The sequence below is a fragment of the Aplidium turbinatum genome, chromosome 9 (genome assembly GCF_918807975.1).
Source record: "Aplidium turbinatum chromosome 9, kaAplTurb1.1, whole genome shotgun sequence".
Lineage (NCBI taxonomy): Eukaryota > Metazoa > Chordata > Ascidiacea > Aplousobranchia > Polyclinidae > Aplidium > Aplidium turbinatum.
The window spans coordinates 24,144,239-24,159,379 of NC_137480.1; the positions used below are offsets into that span (position 1 = coordinate 24,144,239).

Sequence of the window (15,141 nt, forward strand, 5' to 3'; positions counted from 1 at the left end):
CATAGTCAAGTCGGGCATATATGACTCATGCAAAAATATTGCAACCCTATCATAGCTTATTAATCAAAAATTTTAGGCCCATTTCCAACTCATTAAGGCCAATTATTGCCAAATTTTTGATTTGGTACCATCGCAGTAGGCTAAATGGATCATTTTGGGCCAAAATGGGCTTGTACGGGCCAAACTATACACCTCAAACTTCTGAAACTGTTACATTTCTATCTTAACTTTTCAAGACGAAACTTTTAGGACTAGTCCCAGCTTTCTATGGCCACCGATTCAAAAGTTAGGTGTCAAATCCCATGCATTTTGGAAATCGCTCGTTAGACCCCCCGGTAGCAGGGAGTTCCCAGAGGGGCAACCCCAAAATTTTTTCATAATATGTTTTTTTACACCCAGTGGCACAATTTTGGGGGGTACTCAGATTTTTTTAATTTTAACATACCCCCCTACTAATAAATGTTGAGGAGAATGGATGCGCTTCCCGCAAATAATTGTTTGTTTAAATTTGGATTACAGCGTTTATGTTGAGATTTATGAGTAACTGAAAGTAACTAGTAACTGTAACTAGTAACTGTAACTAGTTACATATTTGAAATCGGTAACTGTAACGGTAACTCAGTTACTATTTTGGCCAAGTAACTGTAACTGTAACTCAGTTACTTTTGAAAGTAACTTTGCCCACCTCTGTCAAAATACAGCTATATCAATTGATACAGATGAAGCCGGTTTGCATACTGCATTAACTTATCTATCATTTGCACATCAAAATTCGAAATCCCAAACCAAATCCTACCTGATGTTCAGTGAAACCATCAGTTAATAATATGCTACTCAAAGGAATAAATCGAATAATTGTGTCAGGATTTTCTTCTTGTTTGCAAAGCCGACTTCATTCATTAGATTGTAAATTGTATATAATATATACTAAAACCAGAGATATTAGTTTTTGGCAGTTTCTGAAGAAAATGAAGAAGATGATATGAAGGCTTTTATTACGTCTGACAATAGAAGGGCTTTTTTTATCGTAAATAATCTCTGTTTATTGTAAAATGACAATGGGCATTGATTAGTTTAATAATCTTGTTATGATAACTTGCATTGCGCTGTTACCACCAGGCTTGAATACTCACTGCATGCTCATGGTTACTTGTTAATTCATTAATTCAGCTACCAGTATACTTGTTTTACATCTAGCCTACTGCAAAAGCTTTGTTCGAAACTGCATAGAAAAACAGCCTACTCGTAACGTTTCAACTGTTTTTCCAAACAAGTATTCTTCAAATCAAATATGCTCTACGTAACATTTGCTAACTGTCGTTTGTAGCTGACTGTACCAGCTGCATTACAAAACTTTCTGCAATTAAAAAAAAGAGGCATGTTTAACACGCTACAAACTTATTGCCTTATTCTCTCGACCCGGTAGTGTTGAGAGAATAAGTCAATCGCTACAAGTCTTTGTATCCCCTTCTGTGAAACCCTTGATTTCTTATTCAGTTGATTCAGATCGTGATACACATGAGGGAAAAGGTTAACTGACTTAATGGTAACGGAAAGCTTTATCTTCTTCCTTTCACTTGTGAAACAAATCTGCCACTTTACCCATGTTCCTTGTGGTTGCAAGTCATCACGTACGGTAGCAAGCCTTATTGATTATAAAATAATATATATTATACTGTTATACAATATATTATATTATACTGTTTCCTTTATCTACAATTTTATTTTAGAGATCTATATCACATCAGATAGATTGTCAAATGCAGTTATGCAGAATTTGTTATTAAAATGGTATTCAAAATATGTTCACATAAGCCAGAGATTGTATTCTCTGCGGCTTTCATGCAATTCAAACATTGATTTTCAAAGAGACATATTTGAAATGCTGCTCAAGAGACGTTATTTGTCATCACTTGATAAAAAGAAGTGTGATATTGGACTATTGGGAAAGGAAGTTGTCAGTAATTGGCGGTCAGAGTGGTGGAGATGCAATATACTTGGTAGCAATCATGTTCTTGGTATTGAAGACAAGCAAATTGTTAAAAAGTAAGAAAAATAATTTTGCAAACATAGATGATGAGCTGTAGCTAGGGGTGTTCAATTTCGATTTTCGATTTCGATTAAGGTGATATTCGAAATTCGTTTTTCGTATCGGACATATTCGAAATTATAGCCGCCCTTTCGGCTGAACGCGGTTGAAAGTAACTCGAGTGGCGCGAAATCTGTCTTGTGACATTTTGCAAACGAAAAAAGACTTCGACGCATGCGCATCGTCGATCACGTGACTATCACACGCTCTCGCGGGTCCAACGGCCAGTCCTGCACCAGGGATGCCAGGTTGGCATTTTTAATGCCAAATTTCTCTCAAGAATGAAGATAGCTAGGTTGTGCAATAGCAGAAAGTGTAAGCTGAGCTTTGTCGCAGTTTTATCCATTTTTTACCGAATCCACAGGCGCCTAAGCCGTGGGGGCAGGGCCGTAGCCAGACCGCACAGCAAGGGGGGGTCAACTTTTTTTTAGGGGGGCCGAAAAAATTTAAATGAGCAAAATCATTATAATTGTAGCTGTTGCTCGAGAATGTTGAGATTTTGCCAAGACGGGGGGCGAAATTTTTTTCAGGGGGGCGAGGCCCCCGGCTGGCTACGGGCCTGCGTGGGGGCCAGGCCCCCACGCATATTTCTGTGTGGGGGCAACTTTTTATGCTGTATTGATACATAAAACAATAGATGAACTAGCGATCGGCAGCAGGAAAACACTTTTTGAATGCAAACCGCAACAGCTTCGCGATAAATAATCACTAGAACGAGTTGCGATGCTACAATCCAACAACAGACAACAAAATCTGTCATTTTTACATTGATTTAATGTCTGCAGACGTTGAATCAATGTAAAAATGACTGATTTTGCTGCCTGGGACATAGCAAAAATCTACCATTTTCTGTCGATTCAATGTCATCAGATGTTGAATACACCCAAAAACAACATAATTTGCTATGTAGACGGAGTGTGCGTTTAGCTTTATGCGCTTGAAAACATACTCGATGTCGCTTTCGAGTCGAAACCTCTGCAGTGAAATGCCACGGCAGTGAATCGCTCGCTGTGAAAATGAACTTGAAGTGTTTGGGATCCCAGCGACCTCGGCTTCAGCGGAGCGATCGTTTTCAAAAGCTGGCCTGACCGTCACGAAGCTGAGATCCCGACTGATGGGTGACCATGTCGCTTGTGTTCTTAAACACCAACATGGGCCTGGAGCTGTAGACGTTATTTTGTGTTCTTTTTTCGCAAATTTTCATCGCTTTTTTTCGCGTTTTCTAGCAAATTTTCATGTTTCTTTCAATAAAATCACATTTTGCAGTGTGGTGAATAGTTGTGATATTCGAAATCGAAATTCGGAAATCGAAAATAAATTGAATTTCGAATTTCGAATATTCAAATAATCGAAATTGAACACCCCTAGCTGTAGCTTATTCATTATTCACTATTTTCTTTAATCAACTTCAAGTTTATATCTTATATATATGATATTATGTTTTATAGTGGAGATTTAAATGGTCAACATTTGAATACTATAAGATCTTATTATTATTTTACAGTTATCTTGATGACAAAGAAATTTGTGAAAAAGTAATTTTTAAACACTTGATAGAAATGAAAGCAAACTTAACAAACAATCTTCCAATCGGGGTTGCTGTTAATATAGTACAAGAAGATGGTGTCCATCATGATGAGTAAGTTGAAGACAATTACTTTATCGTGACGTATAAGGCACCTTACTTAATTAGCAATTGTATCAATGCCTTTGAAACTTACTATGTGAAAACACTCACACTTGTTGTATGTTTTTGTGATGTTGCTTTATTTTATTGCTTATGAAATTAGCTCTTTTCCATCAACTTGCTTCAATTGTTCAAAATGTTCAACATATTCTCGAGTAACATCGCATACTTTGTAATATAGAAATGAAAATCTTGTCCTCGCTTTGTTTGTGAAGAAATCATCATCAGATTTAGAATTTGAAACCTGGCATTATGAAAAGACTCAGTGGATCAAGAAGGTTAGGCTTTTACTATTATCAAACTAGGGTTGGCAAGAAATTGCATCGATCATTATTTATTTTATAGGCTTTCTTGTTCTATAATCTGAAAATGTGCTTTTAGTATTTGAGAAAGCCAGCAAGAGTGGTCAGTCACTGGAGTGCCAATAATAAAGCAAATACAAGTAAAAGAGACATTTCGGCGCATTATAAACATGATGACACACAATTTGAGGTGCAGCAGTCCTCTCTGTTCCATCCAGATCATTTGAAAGAATTTAAATATTGGGTGAGTGACGTGAAGACATGTAATTTTTTGCTAAACAAAAACAAAATTTTTGGTTAAAGTAAATGCTCTACTGAAGTTCTTTTCAACACCTGGTTATAGAATGTTGTATGACCTTGAAAGTGTTTCGTGCAAAGTGTTCACTATTCAAGGAAAAACAAAATGCAAATCAAACGGTTAGTTCATTTTTACTGCTGTACACTTTCATGTGTTTGTTATAAATGTTGGCACAGTCACCAGTAATCTGCCCATACACAGCTGTGATTAGTACAGCCACATTCCAAGCACGGTAGTGGTGGGGATGACCTGAGAACAGTGTCTACACTCCTGCGTAGTAGTTTATGGCCCAGTAGGAAGAAGAATTGACATCATCAGAACAAATAGAGGAGTGACCGGTCTGACACCTAAAATTAAAAGATTAATAAAATGCAGAACAGAACTTCAGAACGCTGATAGAAATCAAACTTAAAAACTGATACCCATACCAAAGCATGCAAGTATACTGTTGTACGGTCATACTGCCATCTAGATACGCTGAAATATAATACGCTTTGGTATATGTCGATACATATTGTTACATAGTGAATTGAATTATTGTTGTGAAACACAAGAAACTCGTCTTGATTAAAGACGTGTGGCTACGACACATTGGTTATAAGCGACACGTAACGAACTAACAACATAGATGGACGCAAAACTACGTATACGTAACGCGATTGTGAGAAGGCGACCAAGCACTCTGGAATTCCAACCCTGAGGGTTGTGAGAAAGAGCAAACAAGCCGTGAGAAAAATGTAGGAATGATCCATAAAGAGCCTGCAGGGTCACACAAATTTCAGCACCAATAATTGGTGACGTCAGAGAAGGTAGAAACGATGTACGTAAAGCTTGCAGGAGCTACAAAAGCTAGTAAACTGAATATTGTATGAGAAAAACATTTCATGCTTCATCATGATTGATAGTTGTCTATGATGTCCAAAAGAGAATTAGATATCTTCCGTCTCGGGAACTTTTTGGTTCAAATGATGTCATTAGATGTAACGTAACAACTAGTGATTGTCGATCATCTCTATCAACTGTGCTGTCCGATGGAAGATGACTCCTGACCCAACGTGTGATTGCGGCCTAGACAATCAGACGATGAAGCACATCCTCACCAACTGCCCCCTTAGCCCTTCATGTGATGACAACGACCTCAAAAACATCACAAACAATGCTCTTACCTGGCTCCGACACTGGCGTGACAAGCTATGAATGAATGAATGCGTTGTTATGATTGCAGTTACATTGCCTATTATAGTTCCTTTCGAATTGCTCATTAATTTTGTAGAATTTTTTAGGATGATCTCACAAATGGAGCTAACTGTTCTCTATTCCTGATTAAGCACAGCTTGGCTGGTTTGCTGAAGATGACGCTCATTGATTCATACCACGTCATAGAGTAAGTTGCGCGAGCTCTCATACAAAAGTTGACAAAGTGGGTTCCTAGAAACCGGGAGAGATGTCTGAAAATTTAAGAGGGTTTTGCAAAAATAGTAACTTTTCTTGGACTTGGATATTGAACAATTCTTTTTAGATTTTCTAAACAAAATGATAATCAAAACTGCCAAACTTGCATCAACTGAAAATTGAACTCAAATCCAAACCATACTTACATTCAATCAAGTCAAAGTCAGTTAGCATCATAATCCAAGTAAATGAATTAAATTAGCTAAAAACTGCTAGTCAAGATAGCTCATTCTGTCCAATCGTCTACACAAGCTGTGCGCTGGCATTGATCAATAGATTTTCAGTAGGTCCAGTTTATTCAAGGAAGTTTCAAGCAGATTAAAAAAACGTTTGTTGTTTTTCAAACGTTATTATAATGTTTACACAATGTCTTCGTCATGCAGTTATCCGAACTACCACCACCGCCTATTACGCATCCATCCCTACCTCGCCCCAGTGAAGGCCGCTGTGCTTGTTGAAGGGGACAATTCTACTTCCTTGAAGCAGGTAGGAGCCACCACACGTCAACGTCATATGTGCCTCATACTTTTCTGCACGTAGCAGGCCACCATTGAATGGTACATGTTAGGGTGAGCTGAAAAAAATTAAAAAAAACGTGTTCTATAAAGCTGACAAATGGACCTAGAAATCATTTTCCAAGATTTTCTTATCAAAATGTCATATTTGCCTCATACTTTTCTGGATGTAACTTGTCACCTTTGAATGGTACATGTATACTTAAGATCAGTTTTCATGGTTGATGTTTGTATTGTTTTATCAAATATCCAACAAACACTCGGGGCATTGCTCACGCTATTAAATACAGTATTGCTGATTGGTCTCAACTGCGACCTCAAACCAATTGTTTTTGTCATATTTTTTTTCATTAGTTGACGTTAGAGATGGTGTCCATGCTACGCGGCATGAACGTATCTTGTTGGAACGCTGATGAGATGGAGCTGGACTACAACGATCTCGACGAATGTGGCGTAGTGCACACTGTGGTCTTGTCTGATACAACTTTAGATGATGGGATCCTGCTAGTTCGGAATAGAGACAACAGCTTAAAGGTGGGCAGAGCATGGATCTGATTGTACTTTATAGTTTTATGCTATGCGTAATTAGATTTAAATTACATAGGCTTTTCTGCCAATTTATAAACATGCCAAAAATGTAGTCCTGTCTGATACAACGTTAGATGATGGAATCCTGCTAGTTCGGAATAGAGACAACAGCTTAAAGGTGGGCAGAGCATAGATCTGATTGTACTTTATAGTTTTAAGCCACGCACGGTTAGATTTAGATCACGATGTTCTGCCATTTTTATGACTGCTCAACAGGATGGGATGGCGCAGCGTATAAAGCGTTGACTTTCCAATAATGCAAACCTGGTTCGATTCCCGACTTAAGCTGGTTGTTGAAAACACCGCTCACCTCTACCTAGGGTATAATAAATTGGGTGGGCAACTGGGCATAGCTGCTGAAGGAAAAGCGGCCGAGAGAAAGGAACTGGCCGCCCTATTCTCATTAGTGTCGAAGGGTTAGGGTGATACGAACATTATGTTTTCATTCCCCAAAGCTCAAAACTGAATATGGGACTATTTTTTACTCAACAGGGCTATCTGGAAACAGCGCAAAATAATTTATTTACTTCATAACAATAATAAAACAGGATGGGACATAACGCAACGGATAATGCGTTGGGTTTCCAATCATGCAATCCTGGTTTGACTCCTGGCTTCAGCTGGTTGTTGAAAAACACCGCTCACTTCTACCCAGGGAGCAAGAAGCTGGGTGGGCGTGGTTGCTGAAGGGAAAACTGCCTAGAGAAAGAAACTGGCCACCCTACTCTCGTTAGTGCCGATCAAGTATGGGACTCACCTTCACCTTTTTCTGTTGTTTGTTATTTTAGATGCAAGTTCACATATCAGAGTTGGAGGATCACCTATATTTGTACTTAAACCCGAGATGACAACAATCTCAAGTTTCCAGTCACTCTTATATCCACTCCCCACTGTTGTGTTACTGCCAAGTGCCATGCATCTCAATCATATGCAGATTTTGCGTTTGGTTATAGCCAGGGCTGTGGAATCGAGCGAAAAAGTATGCGGCTTCGACCCCTCGGTTTATAACTGGTCTACTCAGGACACGTCAAAATCCCTTCGACTCCACAGCCCTGGTTATAGCCCATCTTTATTTCACGTTGCTATCCCTTGAGAAAGCCGCTTTTGACATTCGGCGCCATTGCTAAAAGTTCGGCAGATCCGACATTTAATCCAAGTCAAAATTTATGAGAATTGCAAACAACATGGGGTAGTTTGAAATAATTGTTTAGCTGAAGTTTTGTTTCGTATATGCGTACACTTTTGTTGTTTGGTTTTCGAAAAAAAAGAATGTGATTACACAGCGCTGCAGCAACCATACCTATAAAGTGGCAGTCTTGTTTGTGTTTTTAAAGTTTCATTTTTTAATAATCACGTCATTATTCTTTAACTGCATCGTATGCTGCCACTGCTACTTAGTTCTTGACACTAATAAAACGAAAACGTATGTACATTATTTGCGCATTCAATCTTCTTCAAAGCATTGTTGCAACTAGAAACTTAACCTGACTGTTGTGGCCAAAAGTTTAGGCCAAAATTCCAAAATATAAAGTATACATCAAGGTATAATTTCTATATAATTTCTGCACATGCTTCACACATAATTTCTATACTGGCTGTTCATAAATATTACGTGTGATTTGATTGCATTTAGAATTTACTCATGCTTTTTTTTCAAATGATGAGGATGATGTGTATGAGGGTTGCCCAGAAGCAGAGATGTTCCCAGGTCATGGAAAAGGTAGCTCCGAACATCTCTTGTAGCTGGCTGCAGACCAACAGAAATAAGCAACGCGTGACGATTTAATAACATAGTTTAAAGGGTGTCCGACAAATTGTTCGTAAGCAATTATTCGTAAAGCAATTTGTTCGTAAGCAATTGTTCGTAAAACAATTGTTCGTAAAATTAATTCTTCGTAAAACAATTCTTCCTAAAGCATTTTTTCGTGCATGCAGTTAAAATTTGATGTATATGAAGAAATGCTTTACGAAGAATTGTTTTACGGGTTTCATTTTACGAAAAACAGTTTACAAACAATTGTTTTACGAACAATTGCTTACGAACAATTGCTTACGAACAATTGCCTATAACCGTTTAAAGGCATTAAAGCTGAAGAATTTTAGAAGCGTTTCCCAAATTTACGGATTAAAGGATTAAGAAGACGGCTCAATAACACAGTGGGATGTGATGCATGAAGAAATACCAACACATCAGATAAATGAAGTTTTGACTGTTACCGTTTGGACTGGGTTTTCTACATGCGCTGATGTAGCAATACATTCAAACAACAACAAGTGTATGATGGTTAAGTCCATCATTGGTTTTTCCAACAATGTTCCATCGATCAACCAATGGATCGTAACATTCGAATTCTTTTACTATCTTCCCTTTTTCATCAACTCCACCAACAACAAATATCTTTCCTTTCAACACACAAGCAGAACAACGATTTCGTTTGAAATTCATGCCATTTACATAAGTCCACTCTTCAGTTAAGGGGTCATACTTTTCAACACTTTTTAGTGCAGCATTTATTTTCTTTCCAGTTCGTCCCCCGATGGCATAAATAATTCCATCACAACAAACAGCCGCCAGCCATAGTCGTGGAGTTTGCATGGGACTTACATCTTTCCATGTACCTTCTCCACTTCGAAAGCATTCAACAGATGATAAATATCCATCATTGCCATATCCACCAATTGCATATAAACCACTTTTGCAAGCGACAAGTGCATTTCCGCTTCTGCTTTGTAGCAATGGAGATATGTCCTGCCATGATGTAAAAACTGATGAATAATACTCTCCAGATTCTTCACCACCGACAGCAGCAAGATTTCCATTGTAAACAGTTGCTCCCATCACACACCTTGCCTTGCTCATTGGTTTGACTTCTTCCCATTTTAAAGCTTCGTCAGTTAAATTCATCCGCCAAACAGTTGAAGTTGCTTTTTCATTTGACGTTGTTCCTCCAACGTAATATAAATAATCTTTCAACTTGACAGAGCAGCCACCCCATCGACCATCTGGAAGATCAGGATAATTCTTTGCACATTCATTCAAACAATTGTAAACTTCAGTAACTTTAGTCAAGGTATCCTTACCACCCAAACTCAATATTCTATCACCACAGTCGTGCTTTCCCAGCTTTAATTGTTTCGTGTGATGAGTCAAAGCATCCGACAACATCTGTATGCTAATTAAGTTGTTCTGAACCATGTCTTCAGTTTTCACAACGGTTTCCAAGAATTCAAGAGATGTCTGTTCAAGTTTGATGAGTTGCAGCAAATCAGGAAAGTTGTTGACACGATTTTGTTGATCGTGCTTGATCCAACCAACCACAGCATTGTAGAGAGATGACATCGCTGTGTTTTTTTTTTCTCTTACTCTTTGATGCATGCTTCTAATTGCTTTTTAGTCAACTTCTTGAACTCAACAGATGTTGCAGCTTGATCGAACTTATCAGCGATTATTTGAACAGCTTGAGCTTTTAGTGAATTGTTTTGGTAGCAATCTGCTATGCCAAGAATGACAAAGGAATTTTCTGGATTAAGAGCTTCAGCAAGAAAATCAAAACAAAACTCTTTGACGTCATGAATTGTCAAGATATGTGACGCTGAAAGCAAGTCACAAACATTATCATTGGTGATATCAATATCACCAGTGTAAATGAACTCGATGAGAATCTTCATAGAGTTCCCATCCACACATTCGATCTGAATCAATTTTTGAGATTCATCTTTGGCTTTTTGTGTGAAGAGTTTTTTAAAGAAACTTGAGAAACAAGACAAAACCATCTTGTTGGCTTCAAAACTTTCCTTCCCTGCATGAATTATGACGTCATTGAATAAACTTAACTTTCTGTTCTCGTTTGCAAATTCTAAAAGATTGGCAGTGGCAACTCTTTTCCTGGAAACTTTTTTGAGGATAGTTCTTCCACTCAATGTGATAGCCATCTTTAAACAATTTACTTTTACAGTGAAAGAAGCAATATTGAAGTAAAGTAGGCTATAAATCTATATAATAAATTTCAACAATGACTAATATGAAGTAATCTCAACTGGTCAGCTACGAATAAGACTACCGGTACTGTAGGAGTGTAGGCTATAAGTTACCAGGAAAATTTGTAATTTTCTTTAAGCTACTTAGTTGTAGAAGTGGGCATCCGCTACTTTGGAAGTATAGCACTCTATCCTTACCGCTGCAATATACCAAAAGAGCGGAGCTACCACTACTCACTACCAATCTATGATAAGTAATGCGGTACCGCTACTCCGACCCAAAGTAGCGCGCTACCGCTACTTTTTCTTGAACTGACACTGGAAAGCTCTATTCAATTACCTACTTTGTGAAGTCAAAATGACGTTGAAACGACTGATATAGGCTAACCTTTCAGTACCACATTCGTTTACACCGCCGTTTCGACGTCGTTATGTAAAACACGTTTTGAGTGAAATTTTGTGGTTATGCTCTATTATAGTGTTCCATTAAAAATCTCTATAAATAGTTATTTTTTTCCTCTTTAAATTGGAATGTAGCGGAAGCATGACTGAAGCAAGTGTAGCGCCTCTGCGTTACCGCATTTCAAGACTGCTCCCTTCGACGGCACCAAGTGGTTAGACTGAGAAAGTTATTTGGAAAGCCTTAACATAATCCTAGCAGTTGCGCATAGGCTACCTGCGAAAGAGGTTTTGATATAGGCCTACCACTGACGCAGGCCCGTCAGCGTAGGAAATTTCTGTTTAATGAAGTTATTGTCTGTGAATTATTTCATTCACCAGGTGCCGCTAAATGGAAAACAGTCCTTAAAATGCGTTGCTCTAGCGCACACCCCGAGAGTCGAACCAGCACCGTTTGATCTTGAATTTTTTTCGTTTGTAAAATCAATCAGGCGCTAACTAACTGAGCTGATATGTAGTTACGCTTCATCTTGATAGCAGGCTGACCGACTCACTGAAGGCTGAACAACTTAAACTAGAGTTAGACCAATGTTATAAACAGTCGAGCAATGGGACATACCCAGGCTGCAAAATCCGTCATTTTTGCATCGATTCAACGTCTGCAGACGTAGACTCAATGTAAAAATGACCGATTTTGCTGCCTAGATAGTAGGGGAAAGGTGTGTATTTTGAACCCCTTAAAGAAAAATAAGCACAACTCAGCCAACTTCCGGTCAATGTGTATTATTTTTCACCCAGATACAGTCTAGGTATTTGCAAACCAGTGTAGAAAATATAAATCACATACAATAAAAAAATACAGAATAATTAAGCTATAAAAAATGTTCAAAAATGGTCCAAATTACACATATGGTGTGTATTTTGGACCATTGGGGTGTGTATTTTGGACCATTGGAGTATGTAATTTCAACTGAAGTTGCTTGAGGTCTTCGAAATGAAATTTCTGGATGACGGTTCAAGAATCCCTTAAGCCAATCTTTTTCAGCCAGACCCTTTTCACTGTTGAAGCGGGTATTGATATTATTGGCAGACGCAATGTCATATGCAAGCTTTCTTAAATCTATGGCCCCTAAACCATAAAATCTTCACTCCATTTCCAAAACATGTTTGACCAGTTGATCTTCAATATTTTCGGAAAGATCAAGTTGTCGACCAATGGTTTTTGACACTTGTGTAGCATATTTATTGATAGCCTGTTATGGACATGTTTTAACACTACAGCTTTGGGAATTTTGAACTGACGCGATGCTGCATAGGTGAGATGACTGGTCCAAATTACACACTGTCATGCACTGTTAAAAATTACCAACTATGACTTCCACACTTGGTTGCAAGTCTTGTAATTGAGCACAACATCTCCTTATTGGTTAAAGATAATACCAACATCATATCAGACTCAAACGTCATGCCAATAACGTCTCAGCGCTTAGCAATCAACTCCCCAAAATAACATCAGCATACCCAAAACCACAAATTCCAATCTCCCGTCCACGTTTCTAAACCTAATGAGCTGAGTTTTTCACATCCGGGCTATTACTATTTTTTCTTTCAAGCTGTTCAAAAATACTGACAAAACGATTTTTATTTTTTGAGTTAGGGGACTGGTCCAAATTACACACTGGTCCACGTTACACCACTTTCCCCTAGCATAACAATTTTATTTTGCAATAGATTGAGTTTCGCTTTTGCAGCTAGTGCACACCGCTACTACCACAGCATCAGGCTAAAACTATTCGTTTTGTTGTATCTACATTCTACATATGTAAAATTTTATTAAGGTTTAACACGGTATTTTATTTGCCCAAGCCCCAAAATGTAACCAGTAGGGCCAACCGCATGAAAACATCTACCAGTAAATAGCTCGTAAATTTACTCTAATTTAGTGAAGCTAAGAAATTTTATGTTGTAACCTTGTAGGTTGTTGACGCAAAAGATAAGTTGTTGCTGTTTTACATCGCTCTAATATCTGAAAACATTGATGCAAAGTAGAAAACACAATTTCTGTGCATGGGGATAAGACGATCCACTCCAATGGCTGCATAACAAGCGCATCGAAGCGTGCGATCAAGATTTTTTCTGTAAAGTTTTTGATCTAGCGTTTTTGAAAAACTTTATCTGCACAGTCTATAGAAAATATTTTATCGTCTAAAAACAAGGTTTATTTTTTTAACAAGTTTGGCAATCGATTATGATCTTTAATGGCACTTTTTCTGTTGCGAACAGCTAAATCCAAATGCTCTTTCACTCTCATGACCAAATTTCGCGTGGACATACCATAGTATGTACAGTTCTACAGTTCGCGTCCTGCGAACAAATGAACTTGTAGGCCTATACGACATTTCAACACAAAAAAGGAGTCTCAGATTTAAGCAGAAAATAATAACCAACTTTAAATATTTTATGCACGGGAATAACATCACTGTTGAACTTCAATTTAATAAAGGTGCCATTAAAGATCATATACTCGATTGTCAAACTTGTTCAAAGAATAAACCATCCCTGGAGTCTTTTAGAATTGTGCGTAAATACTTCACCAAATTTGATACTAAAATTCAGAAGCTTTGCTCAAAAAAATCCTGCAATCCTCGCCTCAATAGGCAGCTGTTCACCGCAGGCGCTTCCTATATGCTAAATGTCTTTACGTAATTTTACGTCCTTAATATGTATTTCTTTGCGCAATTAAGCGTCATGGGATTTTGCCTCTCCTGTGCCTTGCCGTTTCGTTTTTATGCGTTTCTTTTTTTTATTTTGTGTATGTAGAACAATTTTTTTAACATAGATCAGAACATCAGTCAGGTGGTTACTTGAAAGAGGCTAACATGAGTATGGCCGAAAACGTTTGTAATTTTTAGTTTATTTTCATGTTATTATGTTAAATTATATTAAGTCATGTGACCTTGGGAACCAGGAAGGGAAGGTGCTAAATTAGACGAGGCTCCGTAAAATGGATTGTTCATCTTCTCTAAGTCTGAAACCAGAACAAATTGTTGATTGATTAAAAAAGTTCAAATGTACACATCGAACAAACGTATAAATATATTTTGACGATGTTTTCTTTCGCTAGCACAAAATGTTTTTATGAAAAACAGCAGTCAGTTGGTTGCTTGATAAGGGCTAACATGAGTATGGCCGAAAACGTTCGTAACTTTTAGTTTATTTTCATGTTAAATACCTTGTGGTTAGGTTTCATTCGTTTATGGTTCAAAAAAATCAATATTTACCAAAATTGTAAAAACAAAGTAATTACAACAAAGTCCTGTTCGCTTTTCTTGCAAAGACAGTGTAAAGAATTCTTTTCGTCTTCACCGTTAGAGCGTCTCAGGTTGTTGGTTTATCCTCTAGCAACCCTGGTGTTGATATTACTAGAGAGCAGTCAATCTTTCATGTGATCAACCATGGCGGTGGATCAACTGTCACTTTATAACAAACTGTGCTTTTCAAAATGACGTTGTTTCTTCGGTGGAAACGAAACAAACTTAATCACAAAAAGAAAAAATTGAAATTACATACAAAGATTTTAGAATGGTAGTGCAAGCCTGGATATTGATTGATGAAAACGGCAAGCTCATCAATACTTCATTTGGGATCGCCTACACTTACTGTTGATGATAAACATAAAAGTGATATAATAACATTACTTCCGATTTGCCATTGTTCTCATGTTATGGCAAGCATTCTTTTTGCATTGATAATTAAGAATAAATTTGAGAACATTAGCCTACATAGCATACCGTATAGGTTATACATAGGCTACTGCACCTTGTGCGGAATTT

At 37.7% G+C, this 15,141-nt stretch overlaps 2 protein-coding genes across 2 annotated transcripts; one reads left to right on the top strand and one right to left on the bottom strand.

Annotated features, from left to right (window-relative positions):
* Window positions 1-1,776: 1,776 nt before the first annotated feature.
* On the top strand, window positions 1,777-8,366 carry LOC145777544 (DNA polymerase subunit gamma-2-like). The gene is made up of 8 exons (XM_082588950.1): window positions 1,777-2,046; window positions 3,594-3,728; window positions 3,958-4,054; window positions 4,158-4,322; window positions 5,660-5,760; window positions 6,212-6,314; window positions 6,698-6,877; window positions 7,720-8,366. The coding sequence occupies exons 1-8, from the start codon at window positions 1,883-1,885 to the stop codon at window positions 7,777-7,779; spliced, it is 1,005 nt and encodes a 334-aa protein (XP_082445076.1). The 5' UTR covers window positions 1,777-1,882; the 3' UTR covers window positions 7,780-8,366.
* A 1,925-nt stretch (window positions 8,367-10,291) lies between these two features.
* On the bottom strand, window positions 10,292-10,864 carry LOC145776822 (kelch-like protein 3). Its single transcript, XM_082588044.1, has one exon. It carries the CDS (start codon window positions 10,862-10,864, stop codon window positions 10,292-10,294), a length of 573 nt encoding a protein of 190 aa, XP_082444170.1.
* Window positions 10,865-15,141: the final 4,277 nt, after the last annotated feature.

Excerpts from the sequence above, each read along its gene's own strand:
- LOC145777544 (XM_082588950.1), top strand. The coding sequence starts at position 1,883 with ATGCTGCTCAAGAGACGTTATTTGTCATCACTTGATAAAAAGAAGTGT. Across the intron at positions 4,323-5,659 it reads TGAAAGAATTTAAATATTGG|GATGATCTCACAAATGGAGC; the intron begins GTGAGTGACGTG and ends AGAATTTTTTAG. Across the intron at positions 5,761-6,211 it reads GATTCATACCACGTCATAGA|TTATCCGAACTACCACCACC; the intron begins GTAAGTTGCGCG and ends TTCGTCATGCAG.
- LOC145776822 (XM_082588044.1), bottom strand. The coding sequence starts at position 10,864 with ATGGCTATCACATTGAGTGGAAGAACTATCCTCAAAAAAGTTTCCAGG.